This window comes from Rhinolophus sinicus, chromosome 2, assembly GCF_057876585.1.
Source record: "Rhinolophus sinicus isolate RSI-liver-muscle chromosome 2, RSI-T2T, whole genome shotgun sequence".
Classification (NCBI taxonomy): domain Eukaryota; kingdom Metazoa; phylum Chordata; class Mammalia; order Chiroptera; family Rhinolophidae; genus Rhinolophus; species Rhinolophus sinicus.
In genome coordinates, this window is record NC_142502.1 from 7,003,421 (window position 1) to 7,028,199 (window position 24,779).

The 24,779-nt window shown below is 45.6% G+C and overlaps 2 protein-coding genes across 3 annotated transcripts; both read right to left on the reverse strand.

Annotated features, from left to right (window-relative positions):
* Positions 1-808: 808 nt before the first annotated feature.
* On the reverse strand, positions 809-17,941 carry PNLDC1 (PARN like ribonuclease domain containing exonuclease 1). Its single transcript, XM_019749650.3, has 19 exons — positions 16,437-17,941; positions 15,959-16,016; positions 15,596-15,669; positions 14,045-14,084; positions 13,333-13,456; positions 13,076-13,164; positions 11,697-11,797; positions 10,115-10,191; positions 9,820-9,963; positions 9,228-9,297; positions 7,475-7,560; positions 6,190-6,245; positions 5,323-5,387; positions 4,777-4,830; positions 4,548-4,590; positions 2,865-2,964; positions 2,376-2,551; positions 2,145-2,243; positions 809-1,053 (listed from the first exon to the last, which is right to left on the reverse strand). Exons 1-19 carry the CDS (start codon positions 16,510-16,512, stop codon positions 990-992), a joined length of 1,596 nt encoding a protein of 531 aa, XP_019605209.3. The 5' UTR covers positions 16,513-17,941; the 3' UTR covers positions 809-989.
* Positions 17,942-18,074: 133 nt separating this feature from the next.
* Positions 18,075-24,376, reverse strand: MRPL18 (mitochondrial ribosomal protein L18). Of its 2 annotated transcripts, none has more exons than XM_019749636.3 (4): positions 24,037-24,376; positions 23,563-23,749; positions 18,938-19,169; positions 18,075-18,451 (listed from the first exon to the last, which is right to left on the reverse strand). In XM_019749636.3, exons 1-4 carry the CDS (start codon positions 24,209-24,211, stop codon positions 18,380-18,382), a joined length of 666 nt encoding a protein of 221 aa, XP_019605195.3. In that variant the 5' UTR covers positions 24,212-24,376; the 3' UTR covers positions 18,075-18,379. The 2 variants fall into 2 exon arrangements, with proteins under 2 accessions (XP_019605195.3, XP_074189872.2); XM_074333771.2 differs by having other exon boundaries at positions 19,087-19,169; positions 24,037-24,370.
* Positions 24,377-24,779: the final 403 nt, after the last annotated feature.

The window sequence follows — 24,779 nt, forward strand, 5'->3', positions numbered from 1 at the left end:
CACAAAGTAAACGCTCATATTTATCTATATTGCGTTTTGCCAATGCATTTCTCAGGCAGAAAACACAAAAGCAGAGTATCTGGTTCAAAACTAGAGACTGGCAATCCTGAAGGTGAAATGACCCGTATCTTCCAGGAGTGGGAGGCAGGCCCTCAGGCAAACAGGACTCCCCACCTGGCCAAATAAGCGCAGGGTTCCTGACGGTCCCCCTCCTTTCCCTTCCCCACCTACCACAGGGACACCCTTCTGCCCAGACCAGTAGGAATATCAGTCCTGCACCCACAGCAGTTAAATCGCTACAAGGAAAGGAAGGGGTAGCCTAGAGATGCAGTTGCAAGAAATGTCCATCCATAAATATTTATTTACTACTTTGTTTTGACCCTTAATTACACAAGACATTTGAGATGACGTAAATGAATGCTTATAATAAATGATGTAGGTGAAATTAAGATTTGATAATATAGTAAAACAATATGATTATACCTCGACTTTATGGTATGGGTAATTTTGTTGTTTCTAAAGTGAATATTGACATTTTATGGTTTAGAACATTTATCAAAAGCATCACCAATGCACATGGACACTTGGCTTCACTTTCTTTCTTTACTAAACTTGGGCCACTTCTCAGGCCTAATCCTCTACCAGCTGCTGGCCATTAATTTCTCTCCCAGAAACAACGTAGCCCTTTGTGCATTTGCTGTCCAGCTCCTACACTGTCTGTTTGTAGGACACTCTGGAACATTCAATTCCCAGATGTGGGGACTGCTCCCCAATCAGCGATAGAAAAAAAAAGTTTCGGCCACAAAGGTACCAGAGCCAAGGATTTCTTTATCATTGATAATATTTACAGAATTTCTCATTCAAAACACAACAAAATTCCTTGTAAGGACCATACAGTTCTGTCTGCAAGTAGGAGTCACACAAACCACCCAGGACGGCCGTCCCAGAGAGGCGCGGAGATGGGACCTAGCTGTAGACGCCTCGCCGCATCAGGGGCTAGGTCTTCCCAGAAGAAACGCCACAAGGGCCCAGGCGGTGACTATGCCACAGACTCTGCAAGACAACGACAATGTCAGTTGGCCTGGGGGTGCGGGCAGGCGGTGTGCCCACCACGCCGGTTTGAAAGATTTGACACACAGCCTCACCCCTCTTTCTTCCTGACTTTGTTCACCCCAATGCTAATTTCTTCCATGGTTCTCTCAGCACCAACAGCGAACTCCTGCCTCCCGAGGCCAGAATGGCTCTGGGACACACGTCAGTCATTTGTCCTAGTGATTTACAGTCGAGGTTGACAAAGGACTGCATAGCAGCCAAGTGTTTTTCTTCAACAACACTGTGTTCTGTAGCTCTGGCTTCAAACCAGAAGCCAAAATCTTTATAAAGCACATCAACAGCAACTCCATCTTTCCAGTTGCTCAGGCCAAAAACTCTGCATTCAAACTTGACTGTGCTCCACTCTGCCAGTGACCCCACTGTCACCACCCCCACTCTGCCACCAAGCAATCCAAGCCACACCGAACTGTGACCCGGTGACTCGGCTTCCCGACTTCCTCCCCCACCCTGTGTCCTCCATAGTCTCAACACAGAGCCAGGGGTCACCCCTCTGCTAAAAACCTCTGACGACCTGCGGTTTCTCCTGCGTCCTTCCCCACGGCCCTCCACGCGGTCGGGACCCACTGACTCCTTTAGCGTCCTCTCCTTGCTCGTTCACTCCTGTCACAGTGGCCTTCTCACCCGGCAGCTCCCCTCGACATAGGGCCCCCCATCTTCTCCTTTAACCAGCAGTCTCCCCCCAGGGCACTCTTCCACTCCTACTTCCTGACCTGCTCTCACTTTTAATAAACACTTGTCACCTAAAAGGTCATGCAGTTCACTCATTTACTTATTGTTACCTCCCACTGGAGAGTGAGCTCCATAAGAACAGGAATGTTTGTTTTACTCACTGCCGAGGCCCTAGAACCTGCGACAGTGCCCAGTACAGCAGATGCTCAATAAACATTTGTCAAACGTTACTGAATAACGTGCAGGTCACCACACTTGTCAGCACGACTCCTTTACAACACACACCAGCTACTGAGCCGTGCGTGGCTCAGAGCAAACGGGGAGCCCAGCACAGCAGGACGAGCTCAGTCCCAGTCACTTACTGTAACAAGCAGTTGACATTCGGCGAGTGTCTCCAGTGCCGATACAGGGCGACCTGCAGGGTAGGGTGGGATTTGTACTCCTTCAGGATACTCCGAGCACTGCCGAAAGAAGTGTTCTCAGCTCAGGCACGCGAGCCTCAGACCTACTGCTCCACGTAGGCGCCAGTGGCTGGGGGCCAAGAGATGGGGTGGCTGGGAGGCGACAGGATGGTTTAGAAGCAGGACACCTACTCCTTAAACTTATTGGTCAAGAGCAGGAACTGGCTCCGTGTGAGTCGCCGGACATCGAATTTGCAGAAATTCTGGAACTCACGGTATACTTGCTGCTCACTGAGCCCAGGCCACCTCCTGACACTGAGGATGAGGATGGGAGGTCGGATACTGGGATAATCTGGACCCGAAAAATTCTAGAGGACAGGGAGAACAAGAGATTTGCCTCCATTCCTACTGACAACCTACCCGCTTTTCAAACCCTGAGAGATAAACTAGGAAAGGCTGTGTCTGGGGTTGGGAGAGGGAGGAGAAAGGAAGGAGGGCGAAGAGCCACGTTGGTTTTGGCGGGAAGACACAAGAAAAAATAACAAGCTCAGTAGGACGTGAGTGCCCTCTTCAGCCTTGGTTTCATTATTACCGGAACACCCCTAAGATACCCCAGAGAACCAGGCCGCTTCCTGGCGCAGCCACTGAATAGGCAAGAGAAGCAAAATGAAGGCTACTCACGATCTTAGGGACGCCAGCTCGTATCAGATTCACCTGGTTCACATAGGGAGCCAGCACGTCGAGGTACAGGGGGAAGGAGGGCTCAGGTATGGAGCCAGCACTACACGGAGAGAAGCCCAAAGCACTCAGCACCCAGGCGTCAGGGCCCGCACGTGTCCTCGGCCCAAGCCAAGGCTCTGGGCACGGAACAGGAGAGCTGCGGCCTCCGACCGCTCTCCCTTCCTCCCGCCCCACGTCCGGGGCTCAGGTCAGTGTGCTTCCCCGACGACCTATCGCAAAATGCTCCCCCAGGGGCCCAAGCCAAAGCAGAGCTTCCAAGCAGTGACCATCTGGTGACAGTTTGGTGAAGAGCCCATCCTCTGACGAACATTAGCAACAGGCCCAGAGAATTAGTGAGAGGCCACGGTGCAGTGGAAGGTCCCCTTTACCACTCCTTGACATGACATCACCCTTGACTCCAATGGCCGTCCCTCAGCCACAGCCTTTTTCTACCACCAGCCCCGCCTCCATCCAGACACCGCCACATACCCCAGCGCAGGCCATGAAAAGGCACAGGCTTGGAGCCAGGCAGGCCGGGGCCGCTGCGGAACTTCGCTAAACCTAGGAGGGTTTTTAAGTCGAGAAGATTAAAAGGAATAAAGGGTGCAAGGCCCAGGCGCCAGAGCACTGAGGGGCTCCACAGCTGTTAGCGCCTTCACAGTCTGGCACATGCCCCTCCCAGTGGGCACTCAGATGCCATCGAGGCACGGGAAAAAGGGAGCTGGGGCGGCAGAGTTCTTATTTAAGTTGTAAGCCTCTCATCAGTGTGTCATCGACTATTGGTGCATAGTATCCATTACTCATACAGACAAATACAGGCCGTGCCCAATTTAACAGATTCTTATCCACACCTGTTTCCAAGTCAGCCTCAAAGGACACACGACAACAAGCCCCTTCGCCTGGCCTGAGTCCTACTGAATTGTGTCCCCAAGGACGGCGCTGTAGACGGCGCACTTCAGGAGTGCAGTCAGTGCCTGTGAGCCGAGGTGAGCACCCGGATGACACTGCCACGGGGAAATGTAGTTACGGTTCCAACCTGGCGTTTAAGAGCCTCTCCCGTGTGCCTGGTGCCAACTCGCCACCCTTGCCCCCACCTGACTGTGGACCCCCCGCCAGTGGCTGGGGGCCAAGAGATGGGGCGGTTGGGAGGCGACAGGATGGCTTAGAAGTAGGACACCTACTCCTTAAACTTATTGGTCAAGAGCAGGAACTGGCTCCGTGTGAGTCGCCGGACATCAAATTTGCGTCGTTTACTGACCCGTACACTCTGTCCTCCTACCTCGATGGGACTTACATGGTTATGAGAAATGTGGTGACAGGCAGAGCACGCGTACCTCTCTGGGCAACACTGCAGCAGACATGAGAACCTAAGCCTGACCCCACTGTGCTGGTCTCCTGACACGTGGATTTTCCCAATGCCACCAAGACAGGAGGCAATGGGCCAGGACCAGCACGGGGCAGGGGAGCAGGGCAGGCCATCCTCAGGAGGAAGCTGCTGCCCGGTCAGGGACTGTATTTACTCAATGTCACTCTGCGTTCTCCCTCCTCTGGGAGAGCGTGGGAGCCCCGAGGTCTGGGCTGGCAGCGAGGGCTGAACAAATCCTGACCACAGAGTGATCACAGGATGAAACAAGGAACACTCACCCGTGGACTCTCCATAGAAGCAAGTGTGCCACTTTCAAAAGAACTGGAAGAAAGAAGTTAGAGAAGTAATAGACAGCAAGGCTCAACCTGATCACCTTATCAAAACGCACAAACTCACACTTTATTCCCATTATGTGCAACCCACCCGGACATAAACGGAGAGCCTAGGGATGGTGGGGGATTACCACAAATAAAACACCAGTCTCCTTTTAAAAGGACAGCCTCTCACCTGATCCACAGAGGAAGGCATCGTACGCTGCTTCATGAGGGTACTTGGTCTCAACTGAGACATTGTTCCAGAAGCAGGAGAGAGAGTCAAGCCGTGATTAGAACGCGAACTGGGAAAGAAGCCTCGCCCCCACGCTAGTGCCACACGCACAGGCTGTGCACACAGCACCATCCCCACCTGGGTTCCATACCCCATAGCCATGCACACACAACCACCAACCCTCGTCCCTCCAGAAAGCCCCTCCCACCCACACCCCATCTTCACCTCGATCCTCCCCACAGCGGCATGAGCACCACGGGAGGAGGACGCAGAGAGCTGAGTTTCCCGACACACTAACCACCACGGCCAAGACAGCAGATGCCCCCTCTCCCCAGGACCTCCAAGGCCTCTGGTATCGCTCTTTCTGAGGGAGGGGGCTATGGGGACTTTGGCACAGGAAAACGGTGGAGGGAAACCCACACACCTGCCACCCGGGGCGACGGGCCTTAGCTCCAGCACCTCAGTGCTTTGCCAACTGTGGAGGAGCACGCACTCGTGGGCACGTACCGTATTTTTCACACTTGCTTGCATGAATAATCACGGGCCCAGAATTCTTGGTGGGATTCAAGTCACTATTAGAGAAATGAAATAGAGACATATCACTGAAAACAATCTTCTTTGTTTTCTCTTCATACTCTTAGGTTCATATAAACAAAAATATCCTCAGTTCTGGGACATCTTTAAAAAAAAAAAGAAGTAGGGATCTAGGCCTGGGCAGACCAGGTCTGGTAACCAGGCCACAGGACAGGTGAAAGAGAACGGCAAGCATGGGGCTCGTCCGGGTGGCTCTGAGCATCTATCGGATGCATGACTCAAGCCCGGGCACCTGGGTGAATGATGTCAGCTGTGCCCTCAGGTCTGCTGTCCAGCGGTCTGAAGGACAGAGAGATGAAAGTGCCTGCATCCTAGAAATGCAGTGACGGAGGTGCGTTCCAAAGGTCAGGGACGCACCTAGGTAATGGCATCATTCATTCACACAAATGTTTAATGTGTACCTACTACACCTGGCACTGCTGGAGGCCCCAGAGAAGCATCAAAAGAAAAAAGAAACAAAAGACAACCCTGTTCCCATGGAGCTCATCACTCCAATAATCGGAAACAGATCAAAAGAAAAATAAAACCCCGCTGACAGAAATACCACATCATTAAACACTCCCCTTTTGAACAGGGTTTCTCAACCTCAGCACCAGTAGCAATTTGGGCTCGAGAATTGTGTGTTGGGGACTGCCCTGTGCATCCTGGCCTCTACTCACTAGATGCCAGTATCACCTGCAGTTCTAATGACCAAAAGGCATTGCAAATGTGTCTTGGGAGCAAACCCGCCCGATAGGGAATCCCTGCTCTACAAGCAGCTCCAAATGACAGCTTCCTTACCTGTTTAGGACTTCATAAACTTCGGAAAGATTGTAAACCCTTGGGAAATTCAGTTCCTATAATTATGGAAAACAAATTGGGGAGAATAAAATGCTTTTATTTATTACCCGCTTTAGGAATTATCAAATGGCCATTAAAATGACCTGGAAAATGCTAACTCACACAACCTCTTCTTTCTCTTCAAGCAGGGCCTATCCTCATTCCTTATTTATGATGCCAGGATACCTACTGTCCTTGGATTGGGTCCCTAGAAGGGACTCAAATGACCCAGGCTAGAAACAGCTGCTGCAAACGCAGTTCATACCATCTTCCTTCAAAGACAAGCGTTTAAGGAGCTCTGGAAACACAGAACTCCAAGGTGCCAGCCCCAGGCCAAGGACACAGGGGTAGGACAGCAGACATTCTAAAGATCAGAGGGCCTTGGAAAATGCCAGGTCACCATATCCTCGAGTTCATCTCATCTTGTGTGGAAGGGAACACCACTGATTTCCTCACATCAGCCCCCACGCCCCTCCCCCTTCGCCCCAGGACTCAGTTACGTGGAGATGAGGAGCAGCACACAACACCATCAGAACTGGAAATGTGTGAAGTACCAAGAGTACATTTCTGGGCCAAGATGTACCAGGCAGCCCCAACTCATTTTTTGTGGCTCCCGTACTGAATAATTAACTTTAAGCGATCAGCGTAAGGCTTTAAAACGTTGACCCAATTCCCCTTTCTCTGTTCCTCAGTTTAACTTCTAAACAGCCTTTAAACCAGTTGGGTGCTTCCCTTTTCCATGTGTGGTGCACAACAGAAGTCACCTGTGAGCTTCAGGTACCACCCGCTGCCCCTCTAAACCACAGAAGCCAACAGTCTGGCCCAGGTGTCAGTACTTAGCTTCCCAGGTGATTCTAACAGGCTCTCAAGGTTGAAAACCCAGGACCTTAAGTTAAGGCTCAGATATTTTCTCAAGAGAGGGCCCCCTACCCCGACAGTCTTTAAGCATGTTGGAAATACTTACTAGGTATGTTTCAAGCTCTAGAACAACTTCTGTTGTCCCAGCTAAATAAGCACATGAACTATACACAAGTAAGTCAAAGCACGAGCACTTGAAAGAGGGAAAGGACAAAAACATATATAAGCTAATAAGACCCAGCGGTGCTGAGACAGAAAAGAAAACCGATACTGGTTATAAAATATGAGAAAAGAGTACAAGGAATAATTTTTTTAAGAGCGAGAGAGAAAGCTAAGTGTTACTGGGACAAACAAAGCATTCCTTACCCAAAGCAATTTCATTCGTTACCTTCCAGATATCCTTTGTCACATTCTTGGTATCGAAGAGGACAGGAAACAGGTTATGGATATTCAGCTTAAACTGATCGTAGCTTTCTGAGGGGAAAGGCCCAGTTAGTCAGAAGGGAGTTTGTGGGTAAAAATGGGAAGGTCAGTTCTCCAACCTAGCTTATCAACAACAGGTTAATAAATAAAGCAAATAAAACAGGAACGGAAACATCTTTACTTCTAATCATTAAGGATTTCTAAAATCCAACCTTCCACCATCATTTGTAACAGTAAAAGCCAAATGGTTTTCCATTAAATTCAGGATACTGTTATTGCCAATATTAACATAGTTTACAAAGTTCTAGCCAATGGAAAAAGGAGAAAGAGGTGTTATTGGAAAGGCAGATACGAAATCATCATTTGTAAATGACTGTTCAAGAGAAAAATCAACTAAAAGTCATTATAATGAAAGCCAAGTGCCCTGATTAAAAAAAATATATCTAACTACTAATTGGTACATTTATCAAAATTACACCTGCATGTAGTTGAAAAAGATTTATTGCAAAAACGAACTGGAAAACCCCTGCTATCCTCCTCTCACTACACTCCCTTTCCTACTCCCCGAAGGCAACTGCTTTCACTTGTTTTCTTTGGGTGTTTATCCTCACATCTCTAAACCACACATTGTTGTGGACAGGAGATTCTTCCAGTTTTGGGCATTTAACTACTGACTTCCCACCATGTAAAATGACAACTACCTTTCATTCCACCGCCAGCATTTCGTCACTGCACCACCCGCACCACCAGCATGTTATTCACAGGAGCCGTGCAGGAGTCTCCAGCAACTTTTTCTTTCTTGCACAGCGTTTGTTCTCCCAGCAAATTTTTTGTTTTGCAGTTTGGTTTTGCTGTTTGCTTAGTGTTTTAGTAAGTGCTTATAATTATTAATTTTCCCTCTAATTCTCCCCCAGGTCTCTCAAGATGCTCAAACTAAGGTGTTTTATCAATTCATTTCTTGGGGAAATCTCTCCTAGAACCTTCTCATCCGTTTGAATCTAGACCAGTGTTCTCTGTACATTAGTTCATTTAATCTCAAACAACTCTATGATATTGTTGCCATTACTTCCCTCCCACACACTTTAGAGGCAAGGAAACTGAGATGGGTATGTTAATGTAACTTGCTGGAGAGCACACATGTTACACGGATGAGGACTCAAGCGTGGCTCCTAACTGCTGCACCACACTGCCGTATGTCCAACAATGGCATCAGTTGTTCAACGATGGCAACGGAAAGCTATGCTACAGCCATAACACAGGGCCACACAGCCATTAAAAGCACGTGCATTAGGTTAATGACACAAACGCTTTTGGTAAGTGAAAAATAGCCAAACAAAAAATCAAATACACAGTGTGATCAAATATGTAAAAACGCACAACAGAGGAAAAGCAGTGTCAGGATTATAGCTGACAGTACAGGTGGCTTGTCTCCTTCACACATTTCTGATTTTGCCAAGTTTTATACAAGGAGACTAAACACTTCTGTGATGTAGGGAGGAGTAGCAATTTAACGGTAAGTTTTCTCCCTGAGAAAGTCCCCTGGTCTTCCACTTGGGGAAAATGGTAAATGGCACAGATCTGCCGGACCCCCCAGAAACGTACAGACCGTGGGGAGCGGTGTGCACGTAGGGCTACTTCAGGTACATGACTCTGGGCCAGTCCCCTTGCCAGATGGCCAACTAAGATCAAAGGAAGGAGACTGACAGGTCTGACCCTACCTGGGAGAGGTCTGAAGAGCTTGTCATGGAGATGCAGCAGGTCCATCATCATATTATGTCCCACTAAGGGCTACTTGGAAGAAATTGACAGGTGCAAGAAATGAAATTTTAAAAAGAATATAGACAGCATAGACTAGCAATCTCTTGCCAAGTGTGTAGCTTTAGAACCCACTGCCATTCTGACCACATGGTAAGTCCATCCCCTCATTCCATCCCCATGAAAAGTAGCCCAATTGCTTAAATTCCAGCAAAGACGAAAAGCAGTGTGTAGGAGGGACTTGAGGCCAGGGCCACAGTGGGAATCTGAACTGTGAAGCAGACACACTCAGTTCCCCAAGTAGTTTTAGGTCAATTCGTATTGGAAAGCCTATGTGCCTGAAAGGAACAAAGAAATAGTAATATTTCATATGGACAGTCTTTCCCCAAATTAATCTATTACAATTTGGTGAAAGCCAAGTTAGATCCATAAGGCTAGTTACCAATAAGAAGGAATCACTTATCTCAAGGAATTTTATTGTTGGCAGTCCCATCAGTATTATAGCCAGAAATACAAAAGACTGCTAAAGACCAAGAAAAGAGATATTTTTCCTACCTTCTGGGCTTTCACCAGCATCTGGAAAAACACAGAAAAACCCCTCGCAGAGAGAAGAATCTTCTCCTTCCAGCAGCTCTCTCGATCACAAGAGTTGTTCTCCAGGTACCAGCGATGTTGTTTACTCACTTTCTTCACTATCACCTGAAATGAAAAGTAAAGACCAGTTCCCTGAGTCCTGGGAATGAAGCCCAAGTGGTTCTTCATCTCACAGAGAAAGGGGAGTGGGGAGGGGGCAGGTGGAGACAGAGAGGTGGCCGAATGAGAGAGAAATGCTGTCTAGGTGACGACTCACTCCTTGGTCTCGCAGCACCGTCCAGATGTCGGGGAGGGCCTGCCGCAGCAGTAGCTGGACCTCGAAGGCCTGGAAGCCTACAGCAAGGAAACACAAGGCTGGCACAGAGCCACCGCAGACCCTGGAACGGCAGGCAGTCTGCCTTCCCCTCAAGAGAAGCCTGACAGGAATAGAAGCTGAGGGATGGATGGATCAAGTGGAAAAGCAGCTCGCAGGTGTGCCTAAGTCCACGTGGCAGGAATGGCACAGACTGTCACGGCGTGATCTAGGGCAGCGTTCTCGAAGTCTACCTCAGGGCTACTCTTAAATTGAGGACCCCGAAGAGTCTTCTTGTGTGGGGGTTAAACTGATTGATATAGACCATATTAGCAAGTAAAACTATACATTAAATTTAAAATTGGAAAGTTTTCTTTCAAAATAATAAACCCATTCTACTTTTGCCCAGGATTTTGTAACATCATACACTGGTAATTGGAAAACAGTGGTTTGCCGAGTTACGCAGATTGTCCAGTGTTCACACATTTCCTTGTACAATACCAACAAAAAACACTTGTAAACATGGCCTCTGACCTCATTGGAAAGGGCTCAGTACTGGGAAGTCGTCGAGCTTATGGGGCAGACTCAAGTTTTCCAAAATGCCAGTTTCTGATTGCAAGGTCCCATTTCATCACTAGCAAATACTGGGAGTTATCCTCCTTGAAGTGACAGGCTTACTTTTTTTATTTGAGAAAATGACTGAAAATACTCAAGTCAAAATAACCAGTCAGTTCCTTTAAGTAAAAATAATATTCCATGAAAAACAAGAAGCTAATTCAGCTCTCAACTCAAAAACTTGCACGAGTGCTTTTCCTCAAGACAAGCCCTGTACTTTGGTAAGCAGCAGCGTTTTATGCATATTTATTTTTTTACATAGTCATTTTGATACATAAGATCGTTAAAAGATGAACAAAGGTAGAGATTTAATAAAATTAAGAATTATTACTCCTCACCAACGAGGTTCTTAAATTGGTTTTTTTTTTAACTGAGAGAAGTGGCAAGAATCCAGTGACGAACAGCGTGGTTTGACGCAATGCCTTAATCTGTGCCAAGGTGCTGACAGGCTTACCACCAGCGTTTCAGTACCATCAGTGCAAATGGCACAGTGACTATGGCAATGAAAGTCGAGTGATATTTTGACAATAGCTTTGACCTCATGGACGCCTTGGAAAGGGTCTCAGAGACGCCTGGGGCCCACAGACCAGGCCTGACAACCACTAATCTAGGGTGTGTTCACTGTGAGTCCACATTACACCATGGGAAAAACTCAGGGGTTAACGAAAGCAAATAAAAGTACACAGGACACTCAGGATTGGGATAAAAGGATGGTTCTGAATGGAACTTCAGTTCCTCAACCTTAAAATTCAGAACAGGTCAAAAAGCTTTCAGCTTCTGAATTGAGAGCAGAGCTGTATCTCCCGCAAGGACCACACATCTGCTGAGCCAATGCCCAGATCCACGGAAGGAGAAGGGATTGCCCCTGAGCCCTGGTACGTGACAGTGATGGGTTCCAACACTCCCAGGTCAGGCAAGCAGCCTCCTTTACCAGCGATACCAGGGAGAGTCATCCAGTCGCCTTCCTCTGCCAGGTCCAGCCACCGCGTTACCTTATCAATCACCACCTTGATTTGGTCTTTATCCAGAGAACTGAAAATGGGCACACAAAAGGGGAAATGTTGGAGAAAACCAGCAGAACCGTGACAAGGTTAGCACTGTCTCCAGTTTTAACACTGTGGTGTTGGCAAGAAAATGGACCCCAAAAAGACCATTTATTTTCCAAGTTTTGTTAAACAATAAGAAGCCAAGCACTTGGCCTATTCTCTCCCGTATGTCACAGGAGAACGTTCCATCCCTTTCTGCTTCATAAGGACGTGTGGAGGGAAAGGTACTGGGAGGCAGCCAGCACTACGCATTACTATCAGGCCTGTCTTCCTAATTGAGCTCTCAGAGGTGCAAAAACACCATCTGGTGAAAATAAGGAAAAGACAGGAACTTTGGTAAGTACATCTTCTCCTGTGTCAGAAATATAAGAACATGATGTTATTTTGAGATACAGAAGGACTTTTCTCCAGCATCCAAAAATAACAGAAGGTTAAAAATTCAAATTGTTTTTTTTCCCCTTACAAAAAGCTACACTTTTATGTGAAAACCACAAATGAGGATTAAGAAGAATACCCCCCAAAACTCCAACATGACATAAGATAATGATCTGGACCAGATAATTAATCATAACATTCCAGAGTTAAAAGCAGTCTCATTTAACCCCCTTCCTGATAAAGACAAAGAATCTAAAGCCCAAATTGCTTAAACAACTTGTTCAGAACCACACGGGGCCTGCAGGACAGGGCGGCCTGCTCCTTCTAGCACACAATGCTCCACTCACTGCATCCCTCCTGGCCCGCTCTAGGGGAGGACAGGGTTTCAAGTAGACAACTGGCACCAGGGGTCAAAGGAAAACAAAGGAAGAAATCCTGCCCTCAGGGAACACAGCAGGACCAAGCACAGGAGGTGACATGTTCAACATGAGGCATGTGACTTGCATGGTCAAGGTTACCCGTGATTTACTCCTGAAATCCCTAAATCGCACTGAAGGCCAACATAACATCTCACAGCCATCTCTCACCTTAGCACTGGAGTGGACTTCCTGCTTCTCTGAGTACCAAATTAACAGTCCGTTCTTTTTCTTTTCTCCCTTCATTTTCCAACACTGAAATCACCCTCAATGCAGTGAGTGGTTTCTCCACTCAGGTGCAGGATGGAAGCACCAGCACTTGTTTGGCTGAGTACATGCCGCAGAAGCCACCCCAGTTAAAGGTGATGGTGCGAGATCACCACACTCTGGAGGGAGCACGCCTACCCACAGGACACGCAGAAAAACACCAGTGACAAAGAAACCCCCCAAGCACTGGGAGAAACAGGCTTTACCCGCGAACTTTCCAGTTCCCAGTCAGGATGTTGTGTTTAATTTTCTTCTCCTGTTCTTCATTCATATATGGGATTCCATTTTTGAGAAACTAAAGACAGGAAGAGAGCAAGGAAGTCTCGTAATGTGGTCTGTGCCGGGGAGCAGAGTAAAAAGAAGGCTTCCTTGTCAGGTTTCACGTGAAAGGGGAAGGTAACGGGACTCCAGCTGGATAAGGCAACCTTTAAAACCGCCCCACGTCCCTCTTCCAGTGCCATACCTTGTTATAGTCAAAGCCATACTGATTCAAAAATTGAACACTAGAAGCCTGGAAAGAGAATTCTGAATCCAAAATCCCAAACGTTGTAGGGAAGAGAAAGAAGTTACACGAATGGGCTACGTACCTATAAAAAACAAGAAACATAAGGAGAAAAAGCCAAAACCACTTTTAAAACTCTGGCTCAGAGAGTAAGCTTGGGGGCGGGCTCTTCCTTTCACTTGAGAAGTATTTGAATGCCAGTTGCTTCCAGTACTGTGACTGGCCCTGGGGGGCAATGAAAAAAAGGCAGAGGTCCCATCCTCCAAGAACAGAGTCTGCCCCCCTGTGGTGAGCCCAGTGGGACTGCCATCCAACATCCTCTCTGCTGGACCTGGGCCCACATCAGCCTTGGGCATAACACTGTGTTCACTGCTATTCTAAAGAAGCACATAGAAGACACCGGAAATGGGGAAAGGAACGCCTAAGGGCCAAGGCAGGATGTCAGGAAAGGCCACCCCCCCCACCCACCCCCACGAAAAGGTGTTGCTTCAGAGACTTGAAGGACAGCCCGAGTCTGCAGGGGAGAGAGCAAGTGGACAGGCACAGAAGCAGGAGAGAGTGTGGAGCATCCAGGGCCAAAGTGGGTCAGAGCCTGACGCAGACTCTGGGGGGAGCAAGTGGAGAAGATAAATGGGCAAGAGCCATGGGTTATGCAAAAGGTGTTTATACATACTTGTTTGACTCTCCTTCGATACTGGAAAACACAGACAATCCTAGAAGAATGACAGGAGGGGGAATGAGGACCGAAGTAGAGCAGCCAGAAGTTAACTACTAAAACAAAACATTTTGAACGGTATTTTGCATCCAAAGATACGGTGTGGGCTTTAGAAGATGAACTCTTAGAAAGAAGAGGGGAGAGGGAGGAAGGGAAGGAAGAGGAACAGGAAGATTAGAAACACGAGAACTGTCAAACTGTAACTCACACTGAAATTACTGAAATATAATTGTGGATGGCTCTTCAAACACAGAAGTAAAATTCAATGGACATTTTTATAGTTTTAAAAGTATCCAGAAAAAAACACCACCAAAAACCAAGATTAATAGATTTAATTGCTTTAAAATGTCTGCATTGCAAAAAAGACCACACATAAAGTGAAAAAGAATTCTCAGTAGGGGGAAAAAATAGAAACATATCTAAGTGCTGTTTCCCGTAGTTTTGAAAGAGGTCTTACAATCAAGAAAAACAACCACAATAGCAAAGGAAAAGTATAGACAGCAAAACACACACAGATCTTCACTACCATTTATAAGAAAAGCAAGGGTCAGTAAAATCCGTCTCATGGCCTGTTTTTATAAATAAAGTTGTACTGGAATACAGCCATGCTCATTTATTATGTACTATCTATGGCTAATTTCCCATTAACAATGGCAGAATTGAGTAGTTGTAACAGAGACCATGTGGCCTGCAAAACCTAAAATATTTAATGTCTAGCCTTTTACAGAAAAAATGTGCTGACCTTGTATTAAAAATGCAACTCAGAAAAAAAAAATGTAACTCAGAATAACAATTAGATCATTTTTCCCCTACTAGGGTGGGCAAAACATTTAAGACTGATAATAGCCAGTGTGAGTGAAGGAAAGGCATGATCATTGCTGTTGGTGTGGGTCCCTCCTTGCCAGCTTTGTGGAGGGGTGTTAGGAGGAGGGATAGTTTGGCAACACAAAGCAATACTTCAACACATATATTCTCCCGCTCTGCAATTCCACTGCTAGAAGTACACCAAACACATACTCACAAAAGTACAGTGATGTGTCAATACTAATATAGTCAATGCAACCTCGTTTTATCAGACACAAATGGTAACCAAAGGATGCATCATTACAACACTGAGTCAATAGATACATTCAATTTGAAATACTATACAACTGTCAAAAATGAACAAAAAGATCTCTAAACCCCATGAGTGAAAAAAACAAGATGTAAAACAATACGTGTGTGGAATCACCCTATTTGTCTAAGTTTTCTCTAAATGAAAATCACACACACACATTTTTCCTTGAAAGATGGTACAGGTTCCTTAACGTTGATTTATTCAGGCATGGAGACAATGCTGCTAATTGTTTCTGCTTGTCCCACAGGCATAGCATGGCTAAAACCCAAACAAGTATGCAAAATGACAGCCAGGTTCTTTGAGAGGCGTCAAAGTTGTTTGACCAGTAGGAAACAAAAACAACACAAATATCTCTCAGTAACTCATGACAAACAGCTGAAGATCAGACTCACCAATTTGACAGATTGTGAATTGCTGAACACTCTGACGGGTCTTTAGATACCACTCTGATGGCAAGTCAAAGAGACTGTGAAAAAACAGGCATCTCACTTCATAGGCAATGAGATGGCGTGGAGGCGCCCAGCCTCCAAGCTGAATCGGCACCTCTCAGCCAGTATTCCTTGTCACAACTGGGGAGCACTACCAGCGTTTAATGGACAAAGGCCAGGTCCCTAGACCCCCACCCAAAACGTTGACGTGCCAGCCCAGGGCCAACAGGGTGCTTTCTGAGAAACAATGCTGGCGTGTCCAGGATGCCACCCAGAGGGGCACAGGTGAGCCTCTCCATCTCAGTTCTAAGGCAGCTTTAGCTTTACCTGATCTGCTGCGGCCTGGACAGGTTAGAACGAAGGCCGGTGAACTCTATGTCCAGACCTGCGGGGGAGGCAAAAAAGACAAGAGTGCCCAGATGCAGACCATTGCCACGGCTCTTCACGCTGTAAATGCCGCAGGTGGCACACCTACGGCTCACCTCCTTGGTGCTCAAGTGGCCAGGTGAGATCAAGAGGGGAAGACGGAGGCAGCCAGAGCAGGGACAACGCCGCCACCCCCTTCAGTCGGCTCGGCTTCTCCCGGGCCACAGCAGAGCCAAGGGGGTAACCGCTGCTTACCGGCCCCCTGCCCAGGCAGGGAAGGAATCTCCCTGCCCTTCGGAGGGCCGCTTTGAGCCCCCCGCAGACAGGCGACCCTCGAGGCTGGGCCTCACCTCTCTGCCCTGTCCTAGCCGCGCCACACCCTCCGCAGGATGGTCCGGCCAGGGGCTCGGGCGACAAGGCCCGGAATCCGGGGTCTTACCCACGAAGTCCGCGCCCAGCACGAGCTCCTGCAGCAGAGGCAGGCTCTGCTCGAACTCGTCGGCGCCCACATCCATAGCCACGCAGCTCGGCCGAGAGCGCCCAGTGAGGCCACGTGCCGCCACGCACTTCCGCCGCTGACCTTAAAGGGCTCGCGCGGAGAAAACCGGCCGCCTCCGCGCCTCCAGCAGTCCCGGGAGCCTCCAGATTGGGCCTGGGCTGCTGGCTGCGCACCACCGGCCCGCCCACAGGTGTTTAGTTTCACACCTTGCCGGCCAGGGTGAAGGGCTGCTTAGACTCCACCTTTGCAATCAAAGCCCATTTACCTTGCTCCGCGGCAATTTCTTTGCAGTCCCTACAAGGTGAGCATGTCATATACGTAGACATAGGATATTAAGAGGCATGGACGGACAAAGTAGAGCCTGGAAAACGGTAAAACTAGACCATAAACAGCACCTGAAGGATTGCAGTAAGCAGGTACCACAGGTGCAGCGTGGGAAGAGGCACACGTTTCCTAAATCACTTCTTCCCGACTTCACCATTCTTGCCAATATTGGTCTGTCCCCATCCCCTTCCCAACACCTCGTCTGTTCCTCGCTTTACTTTGTCTGCATCATAGCTGTCTTCAATGCCTTGTATCAAATGCCACACAAAGCCTCACGAATTGCCTATCAATCTGAAGGAATCCTTGGTGCATAATGATCTAGGAGTCACACTCCTTGCAGAAAAAATCCGACCTACAGCATCACTTTCAGGTGAACTGCTTTGTCAATTTCCAAAGTTACTAGTCCAGTCCATCTTCTTCCTCCCTTGAATTCTAGATTTGTTTCAGTAGCCTTCTAGAACTGTGGTTTTCAAAGTGAGATGCTCCGACCAATCTTTAAGATGAGGGAATATTAGAACTATACTATATACTTTTAAATGTCTCCACTGGGGTATTTATTATTCAAAAGGGAACTACTAAGCCATTGCATTCTGAATCACTCATACATTTTAAAAATGTTGGTGCATACATGTTACCTTTAAAAATAACATTTACTCAGATTGACAGTAACGTTATTTCACTTCTATATAAGCATATAATTGAGTACACATTTAATAATTGGGGGTAAAATGCTCTAGATGCCACTTTTAACTGCTTACAGGTTCTTCCTCTTCACACTGTAAACAGCCAGAAATGGCTAACTCACATTGACTTAATCAACTCGTTTAAAGAGAATTGCCATGATTTCCATCTACCGTAGCTTCAATTTTAGATTAACTTGAATGCACTTCAAGTTTCATCTCCTGTCTAACAAATTTTCACTTCATGCAAACTTAGCATACACTAACACTGTCCCTTTCCACTTCTATTTGCAGCTCTTCGTTGCATTCCTTTCTCCTTTCAAATCTGCTTCTTCCTGTTGGGATCAGGAGCCCAAATGAGGTTAGAATTTGTCCCTTTTACCTTCACATTACTGTTTATAATAAATTGATTTTCCTATTTTAAAAAAACACCACCCTCCCTGAGCAGCAACAGCTGTCATTTACTGAGATCACCCACTATAGGCTAGACACAGTAACAAGTGCTTTGCATAAACCTCATGTGTACTTTTGCTACAGTGAGCTCAAAGGCAAAGAAATTTAATATAACCAGAAATCAAAGAGTTCGTAAAATGCCTTTATTCTTTACTTATAAACATTTAATTTATCCTTCAAGTTAATTATAATTGGTGACAGTTTTTCTCAGATACTTCTCTCATGTCCAATGGAGGGGAAGAATTTAGCCCTTGACTAAATAAAAAAACAGAAAAAAACGGAAGGATGGGATGCCCTTAACTACTAACAACATTCCGCAGTTACATTATTACATAAAACTTCCAAGCTGGCTGTGCTTCCAGATGCTCTCTTCTGATGGAGGTAACAGCTGGCAGCTTTACATTTGTTCCAAACAATGCTGCTATTTCATTCATAGATCCTCCGTGGCTCCTGTAGTGTCACGCCACCTTCTGTCATAGCATTCTGTAGTCGTTTCATCTGGTTTTAACGATCAGAAAAAAAGGGAAAGATTAAGTCAAGATCACAAGTAAGCTGGCAATAAACAGTTCACTTACTGAGAAAGAAAAATAAACAACTGACTTGCTTTTTGCTAACTTCCCAGCCTACACTGGTTTTACAGAAAGTGATCTTAATAATGACATAGATAAGAAAAACGAGAATGAAGAGTTGCCAAGGATTAGTAGCATTTTAAAGTATCACCCAGAGAAGATGAAGCAGCCTGGTTGACATCGTTGCTGTGGATCATTTGCCGTGGGTTTGAAACCTGCCCCACACTGACTCTGGGCAGGTTACTTATATACACAACAGGGAACACTAGTCCTGACCCTTGGGCTGCTGTGAGGATGAAATCAGGCAATGTACCTCAGAGGCTGACCCATGAAAAGAACTATTATTATTATGTAGGTACCTAATGTCAAGAATTAACACAATACCTTTCAAACAAGTACATGAAAACAAAAATACCGAGTCTGAGGCTGCCTCCCAAGGAGTTGGTTGATAGACCATGAAGTTGATTCCGGCCTCTAAGCATCGTTCTGCCAGCACTCGGCCTACACTCTCACAAGCCACTACGTTTTTAGTGCTGTAAAGGTGCTTTTTAATAGCCCATTCACGAGTGGATGCCGAAACCACAACCTGGCCGCTGCGATGCTCAACAAGCGCTTCTACGTGATGCTGAGTCCGTACAACTCGCAACCTAAATGAGGTGAGAAGAGAAAAAAATCATAAAAGAATCGTAACGGTAAGTGACCTCAGGTGAATAAATGCTTAAATATTTCGTTCATTTACTTCAATGTACTTAACCTGGAAAGGTGTTTTTCCTCTGCCTTTATAAGGGTGTTCTCAACAATAAATAAACCAAACATTCCCACTTAACCTCAAATATCCAAGAGAAATTTGGTATTTCTGAGAGCTGAGACTTATTTACACAGCATCTGCTTCAAAAAGGATTTAAGGAGGCAGAGCTAAGTTACTGACCCTATAATAGGTAAATACTTACTCTATGCTTTTATTGTCCAGCTAACACCAAAATAAATGTAAGATGGATCAAACACTTAAATGTAAAAACAGAAATCTGGAGTACTAGAAGACAACATGGGAGAAATTTTTTATAATCTAAAGAAGGGTAAGCCTATTTAAATATGACAAGGAACAATGTCATATGGCTTTTGTAGAAGATTGACCAAGTTTTCTACACGGTAAAATACAAAAACTAAACCCTTAAAAGGAAGTCAAAACACAAGCAATGAAACAAAAAATATTTTAAACTCAAATACTGTTCAAAGGGCTAATTACTGTCATATGTAAAAAGCCTCCTATAATCAAAGAGAAAATAACCACTAACTTAATAGGCAAAGGATTTGAACAGACTATTTACAGAAAAGTATTAACTTAAGTCCATAAAAATATACCCAATCTCACTGATAAAATGCATACAATTCATTGCAACATTGTTTGAAATCATAAAAGATAACCATCAATAGGGAGCCAGTTACCTGAAAAACCCATGCAATGGTATTCTATACAGTTACTAAAAAGAATGAAATAGCACTTTATGATGATGCTAACATTTACTGAACACTTACTGTGCCAGGCACTGTGATAACTGTTTACAAGTATAACTCATATTAATCCCATTTCTTTTCTTTCTTTTTGGCTGCAGAAACAGGCACAAACATTTAAGTAACTTTAGCAAGATTACAAGTAATGGTAAGTAATGGAGTTAGGATTTAAGTCCAGGAGTCTGGCTCCAGAGCCAATGTCCTTAACCAATCAAAGGATTTCCAAAATGTATCGTGCGTGCGTGTGTGTGTGTGCACGTGTGTGTGTGTGTGTTGGAGGGGAGATGCAAAACAGTGTGCATGGTGTGCTAAGATTTATAATTTAAAAAACTACAGTTTATACTTACGTGCATAGACTCTCTAGAAGGCTACACAAGAAACTGTATTTCTTTTTGGATTTTATAACACATGTACCATGTTTCCCCGAAAATAAGACCTAGCCAGACCATTAGCTCTAATGCATCTTTTGGAGCGAAACTTAATATAAGACTCAGTATTATTATATTACATTAATTATAATATATTTATATATTATACTATATCATATTATATATTATATTACATTATAGACCCAGTTTTATATTGTATTAAAATAAGACTGGGTCTTACATTAATTTTTGCTCCAAAAGACGCATTAGAACTGATAGTCTGGCTAGGTCTTATTTTCGGGGAAATGTAGTATATATTACACATTTAAAAATTAGGCTCATGTTAAAGAAAACACCAAAATTACAGATTACACTGAGATTCTTAGTGTGAAAAAGCACTAGATTTAGAGACATGGGTTCTACTCGCGGTTTTGCTGGGAGCCCTAGTAAAAATTACAATCTCTTAATCCAGGGGTCAACAGACATTTTCTGCAAATAGTCAGATGGTAAACGTTTTAGGCTTTGTAGGCCATATGGTCTCTGTCACAACTGCTTAAATTAATTTAGCGATACTAGAACAGCCAGTTGAGAACGAGTGATGGTTATGTTCCAATAAAACTTTCTTTGTGGATAATGAGATTTGAATTTTATATACGAGGTGTGATAAAAAAAAATACAGTAAATGTTTAAATCAAAAAAACTTATTACTATAAAAGTCACATTGCCATTAACCTCCCTCAAAATACTCCCTCTCACTTTTAACACCCTTATCCCATCATTCTTACCACTTTTTGAAGCAGTTCTGGAAGTCCCCTTTCGTGAGTGTCTTTAGTTGCACTGTTGTGGCTACCTCGATGTCCGGAATCGATTCAAAACATTTATCTTTCATGGTCATTTTGACTTTGGGGAAGAGCCACAAGCTGCACGGTGCCAGATCTGGTGAATAAGGTGGATGAGGACACACCGTAATGTTTTTGTTTGACTTTAATTACTTAAATGACCCAAAAATTACTATATGAGAATCGATGTGACACGGAGCATTGTCATGATGGAGGATGAAACCGCCTGCCCACTTCATGTTAATGCGTTGCTCATGATCCATGATTTACAGCACTTTAAAACACACCTTCTCTCAACCGTAGCTCACACCCAATTGACTGCACCAAATAAGTTGAAAGTTGTCACACAACTTTCACACAAGTTTTCACACAAGTTGAAAGCGCCACTTCCCGTATTGAAGACCCCCGCCTTTCCACTGGATGGCACTCGGCAGCAGCATTCACCATAGTTTTTTATCATAATGGAAAGGCTCTGTGTCATACATCACTTCTGGTACGGCAATTTCTGTCAAATAAAAAATTATGGTGTGTCCTCATCCACCTTATTCATGGGATCTGGTACCGCACGACTTCTGGCTCTTCCCCAAAGTCAAAATGATTCAGGGCATTGAGGCAGCCACGACAGCTCAACTAAAGACACTCATGAAAGAGGACTTCCAGAGCTGCTTCAGAAAGTGGCAAGAATGATGGGATAAGTGTGTGAGAGGGAATATTTTGAGGGGGATTCATGGCAATGTGTTTTTTACTATAAATTTTTTTATATTTAAACATTCACTGCATTGTTTGTTCCCACCTTGTAATTTTCACGTCACAAAATGTTATTCTTTGGATTTTTTCTAACCTTTTTAAAAAACATACAAATGTTCAACTTGCAAACAACGTTGGCCCATGAGCCAGTCTGCTGATCCTTGTCTTAACCCATCTGTTCAACAAACGGGTAAAGTCACTTCCTACTACATTATGCCAAAATTCTATACTGATAATACCATGAACAGAGCAGATAGAGAAAAATATGGAAAAATAGACTTTAATTACTTAAATGATCCAAATATTAAGTGACAGTAATTGGTTGTTTCAAAAAATTTTAGATTTAAGATCCCGATTATTTCAAAATGGAACTGCTTACTCCCTTTGACTCCTCCCTGTACACACTAAATAAAAATGCATCATAACAACTGTAACACTTTATTATTCCTATCCCATGTTCCACTATGAAACTGTTAAGACTTTTGCTGACAGGGATGACAACTACCTTATCTTTGCATTTCCTGCATCTAGCACAATGCCGAAGAGGTAATACAGGACTAATGTTTGCTGAATGAATATATCACACAGTTATGATTTCTGACTTGCTTTTATAACTTTGTATAGTCCTTAAGAAATATTCTATTTTTAACAAATCCTCACCAAGTAGATACCGTGTTTCCCTGAAAATAAGACCTAGCAGGACAATCAGCTCTCATGCGTCTTTTGGAGGAAAAATTAATATAAGACTCAGTCTTACTAGGTCTTATTTTCGGGGAAACACGGTAAGAGTCCTGGCTCTTGGGTCAGACAAAATATGTTTGAATCTTAGCTCTGGTGCTTACTAACCCTATGTCCCTAAGCCTCAATTCTCCTGCTTCTGTAAAATGGGGGACATTACTGAACATGCTTAGTAAGGTAGTTTTAAGAATTAAAGCAACTAGCATAGTTCCTGGCAAATAGAAAGTGTTCAATAAATAACCACCTTTATAACAGACTCCTAACTGATCTTCTCACTTCCACCCTTGCCCCTTAAAAATGTGTTCTCCTGAAAGCAACCAGAATGAGCTTTAATTCAAGCTCAAGCTTTAAATCCTCTGATAGTTTCTCACTGCAGTGAAAATAGTCTCAAGTGCTTACTTTGACTTACAAAGCTAATAATCTGTATCCTGCCTACCTGTCCATTTTCATCTTACACCATTCACCCCTTTGCCCACTGAGATCCAGGTAGACAGGCCTTTTAGTTCCTCAAAGACACCAAGCTCTTACCCCCACCCAGTTTCCTCTGCTGGCAACGCTTTCCTTGGCAGACAGTTTGGCTTCTTCCTATCGCTCAGCGGGGCCTTAAGAGACACCCAGTTCCCCATTCAAACACCACCCTCTTTACATTTTCTCCCTGACACATGCTGTTTGTTTGTTTGTTTGTTTGTTTCAGACCGCCTCCTTCCGTTAACCCCTCCTCTACCCTCTGCACCTCAGCTTCCGGAGAGTCCCCAGCAGCATCCGGCACGTTCCTTGAATGAATTGATGAAAACAATTTGTGCATTGGTCTTGCAATAACTAGCAGACTTAGTTACCTGTGCCAGAACTCACGGGAGGGCCACACTGTCCTCCAACCTCGCTCTTTCCTCGCTACGGCTAAGAGCTCCAGGTTCCGGGGGTTCCGGTTGGTGAACTCTGGGGCAACAGCTTCATTTTCCAGAGGGTCCACTTCAGGCTTCACCTCTGGCTTCGAACTGGTTGAGAGCGCAGCGACCCCACACCCTAAGAATAAAACCATCGCAAACGGATCTTTAAAAATGACGAATACGTTCAAAACAGGAATATTCCCATCCACTCCCCCAATCTCTTCGCCTGGAAGGGGAACAAAAGGTATGTTTAGTCACAGGGTGTAGTCATCACAGACCCCAGTCCTTAATTTTCTACGATTGTCATCGCAATGCTCGTTTATTCTTCGGGTGGGGTATGTTGACTATAATGTAAGAAATGCAAACGCACATTTACTGCGCAGCCCCGGGGAGTAATCTGAGAGAAGTGGAGAGATTAATTACCGGGGTTCCTGCAAACCGACAACAACTGCCAAAACCGCGACCGAAGCGCCATCGTTGAGAGGACCACCCGCAAAGCCTCGGAAAAGCCTCGCCTCCTTTCCTCACCGGCGTCCCTGCGACTCGCCGGCCGCGGCCATGTCAACTCAGGGAAAAGCCTTAGGGTCGCGTAGGTCATCGACACTTCGACCCGGAACTAACAAGTTCACTGCCACTGAGTGGCTGAGAGGACAACCTGTTATCTCCGCTCCTCCAATCATCGCTTACGCTGGGATGCACGCAGCCGCCGGAGTCCACCAACCACCTCGCAGTACCGCACTTGGGGTGGGGCGTGACCCGTTAGCCTGTGCAATGGTTTTTTCGCAATTTTTTGCTGGGGTCCGCTGAAGGCACCGGGGACTCTCCGAGCAAGTTCCTACATTTAAGGAAAACAATTACTGTATAAGCTATTGCGCAAGACTGGCTCAGAACCGCAACTCTACCTCCCTCGCACCGTATGCCAAGCTCCACCCTACGGCACCACCTTTTCTAGAAGGCGCTAGAAAGTGCAAACGCGCACGCGCAGCCCGTACCTTGCGGGAAGCTTACCCGAGCGCTTTCTCCCTCCAGAGGTCTAAGAGCCTGACTTCCGTTCTCTTACCCTCGCGTCCCTTTCATTCGCTAATTGGGCGAAAGTACTGAACCCTCTTCCGGCTTCGCACTTCCTATAGTTCTCGCCCCGTCCCATTCTTTCCCGCCCTGCCCCG

What these genes read in the sequence shown, in the direction of transcription:
- PNLDC1 (XM_019749650.3), bottom strand. Translation starts at nt 16,512, where the DNA reads ATGGATGTGGGCGCCGACGAGTTCGAGCAGAGCCTGCCTCTGCTGCAG. An exon ending in TGCTGGTGAAAGCCCAGAAG is followed by an intron (nt 9,298 to 9,819) that starts GTAGGAAAAATA and finishes TCTTCCAAGTAG; the next exon opens with CCCTTAGTGGGACATAATAT. An exon ending in CTTCTATGGAGAGTCCACGG is followed by an intron (nt 2,965 to 4,547) that starts GTGAGTGTTCCT and finishes CTCTCCGTGTAG; the next exon opens with TGCTGGCTCCATACCTGAGC.
- MRPL18 (XM_019749636.3), bottom strand. Translation starts at nt 24,211, where the DNA reads ATGACCTACGCGACCCTAAGGCTTTTCCCTGAGTTGACATGGCCGCGG. An exon ending in TCCCGTGAGTTCTGGCACAG is followed by an intron (nt 19,170 to 23,562) that starts GTAACTAAGTCT and finishes CACCTCATTTAG; the next exon opens with GTTGCGAGTTGTACGGACTC. An exon ending in GGGAGGCAGCCTCAGACTCG is followed by an intron (nt 18,452 to 18,937) that starts GTATTTTTGTTT and finishes CGTTAAAACCAG; the next exon opens with ATGAAACGACTACAGAATGC.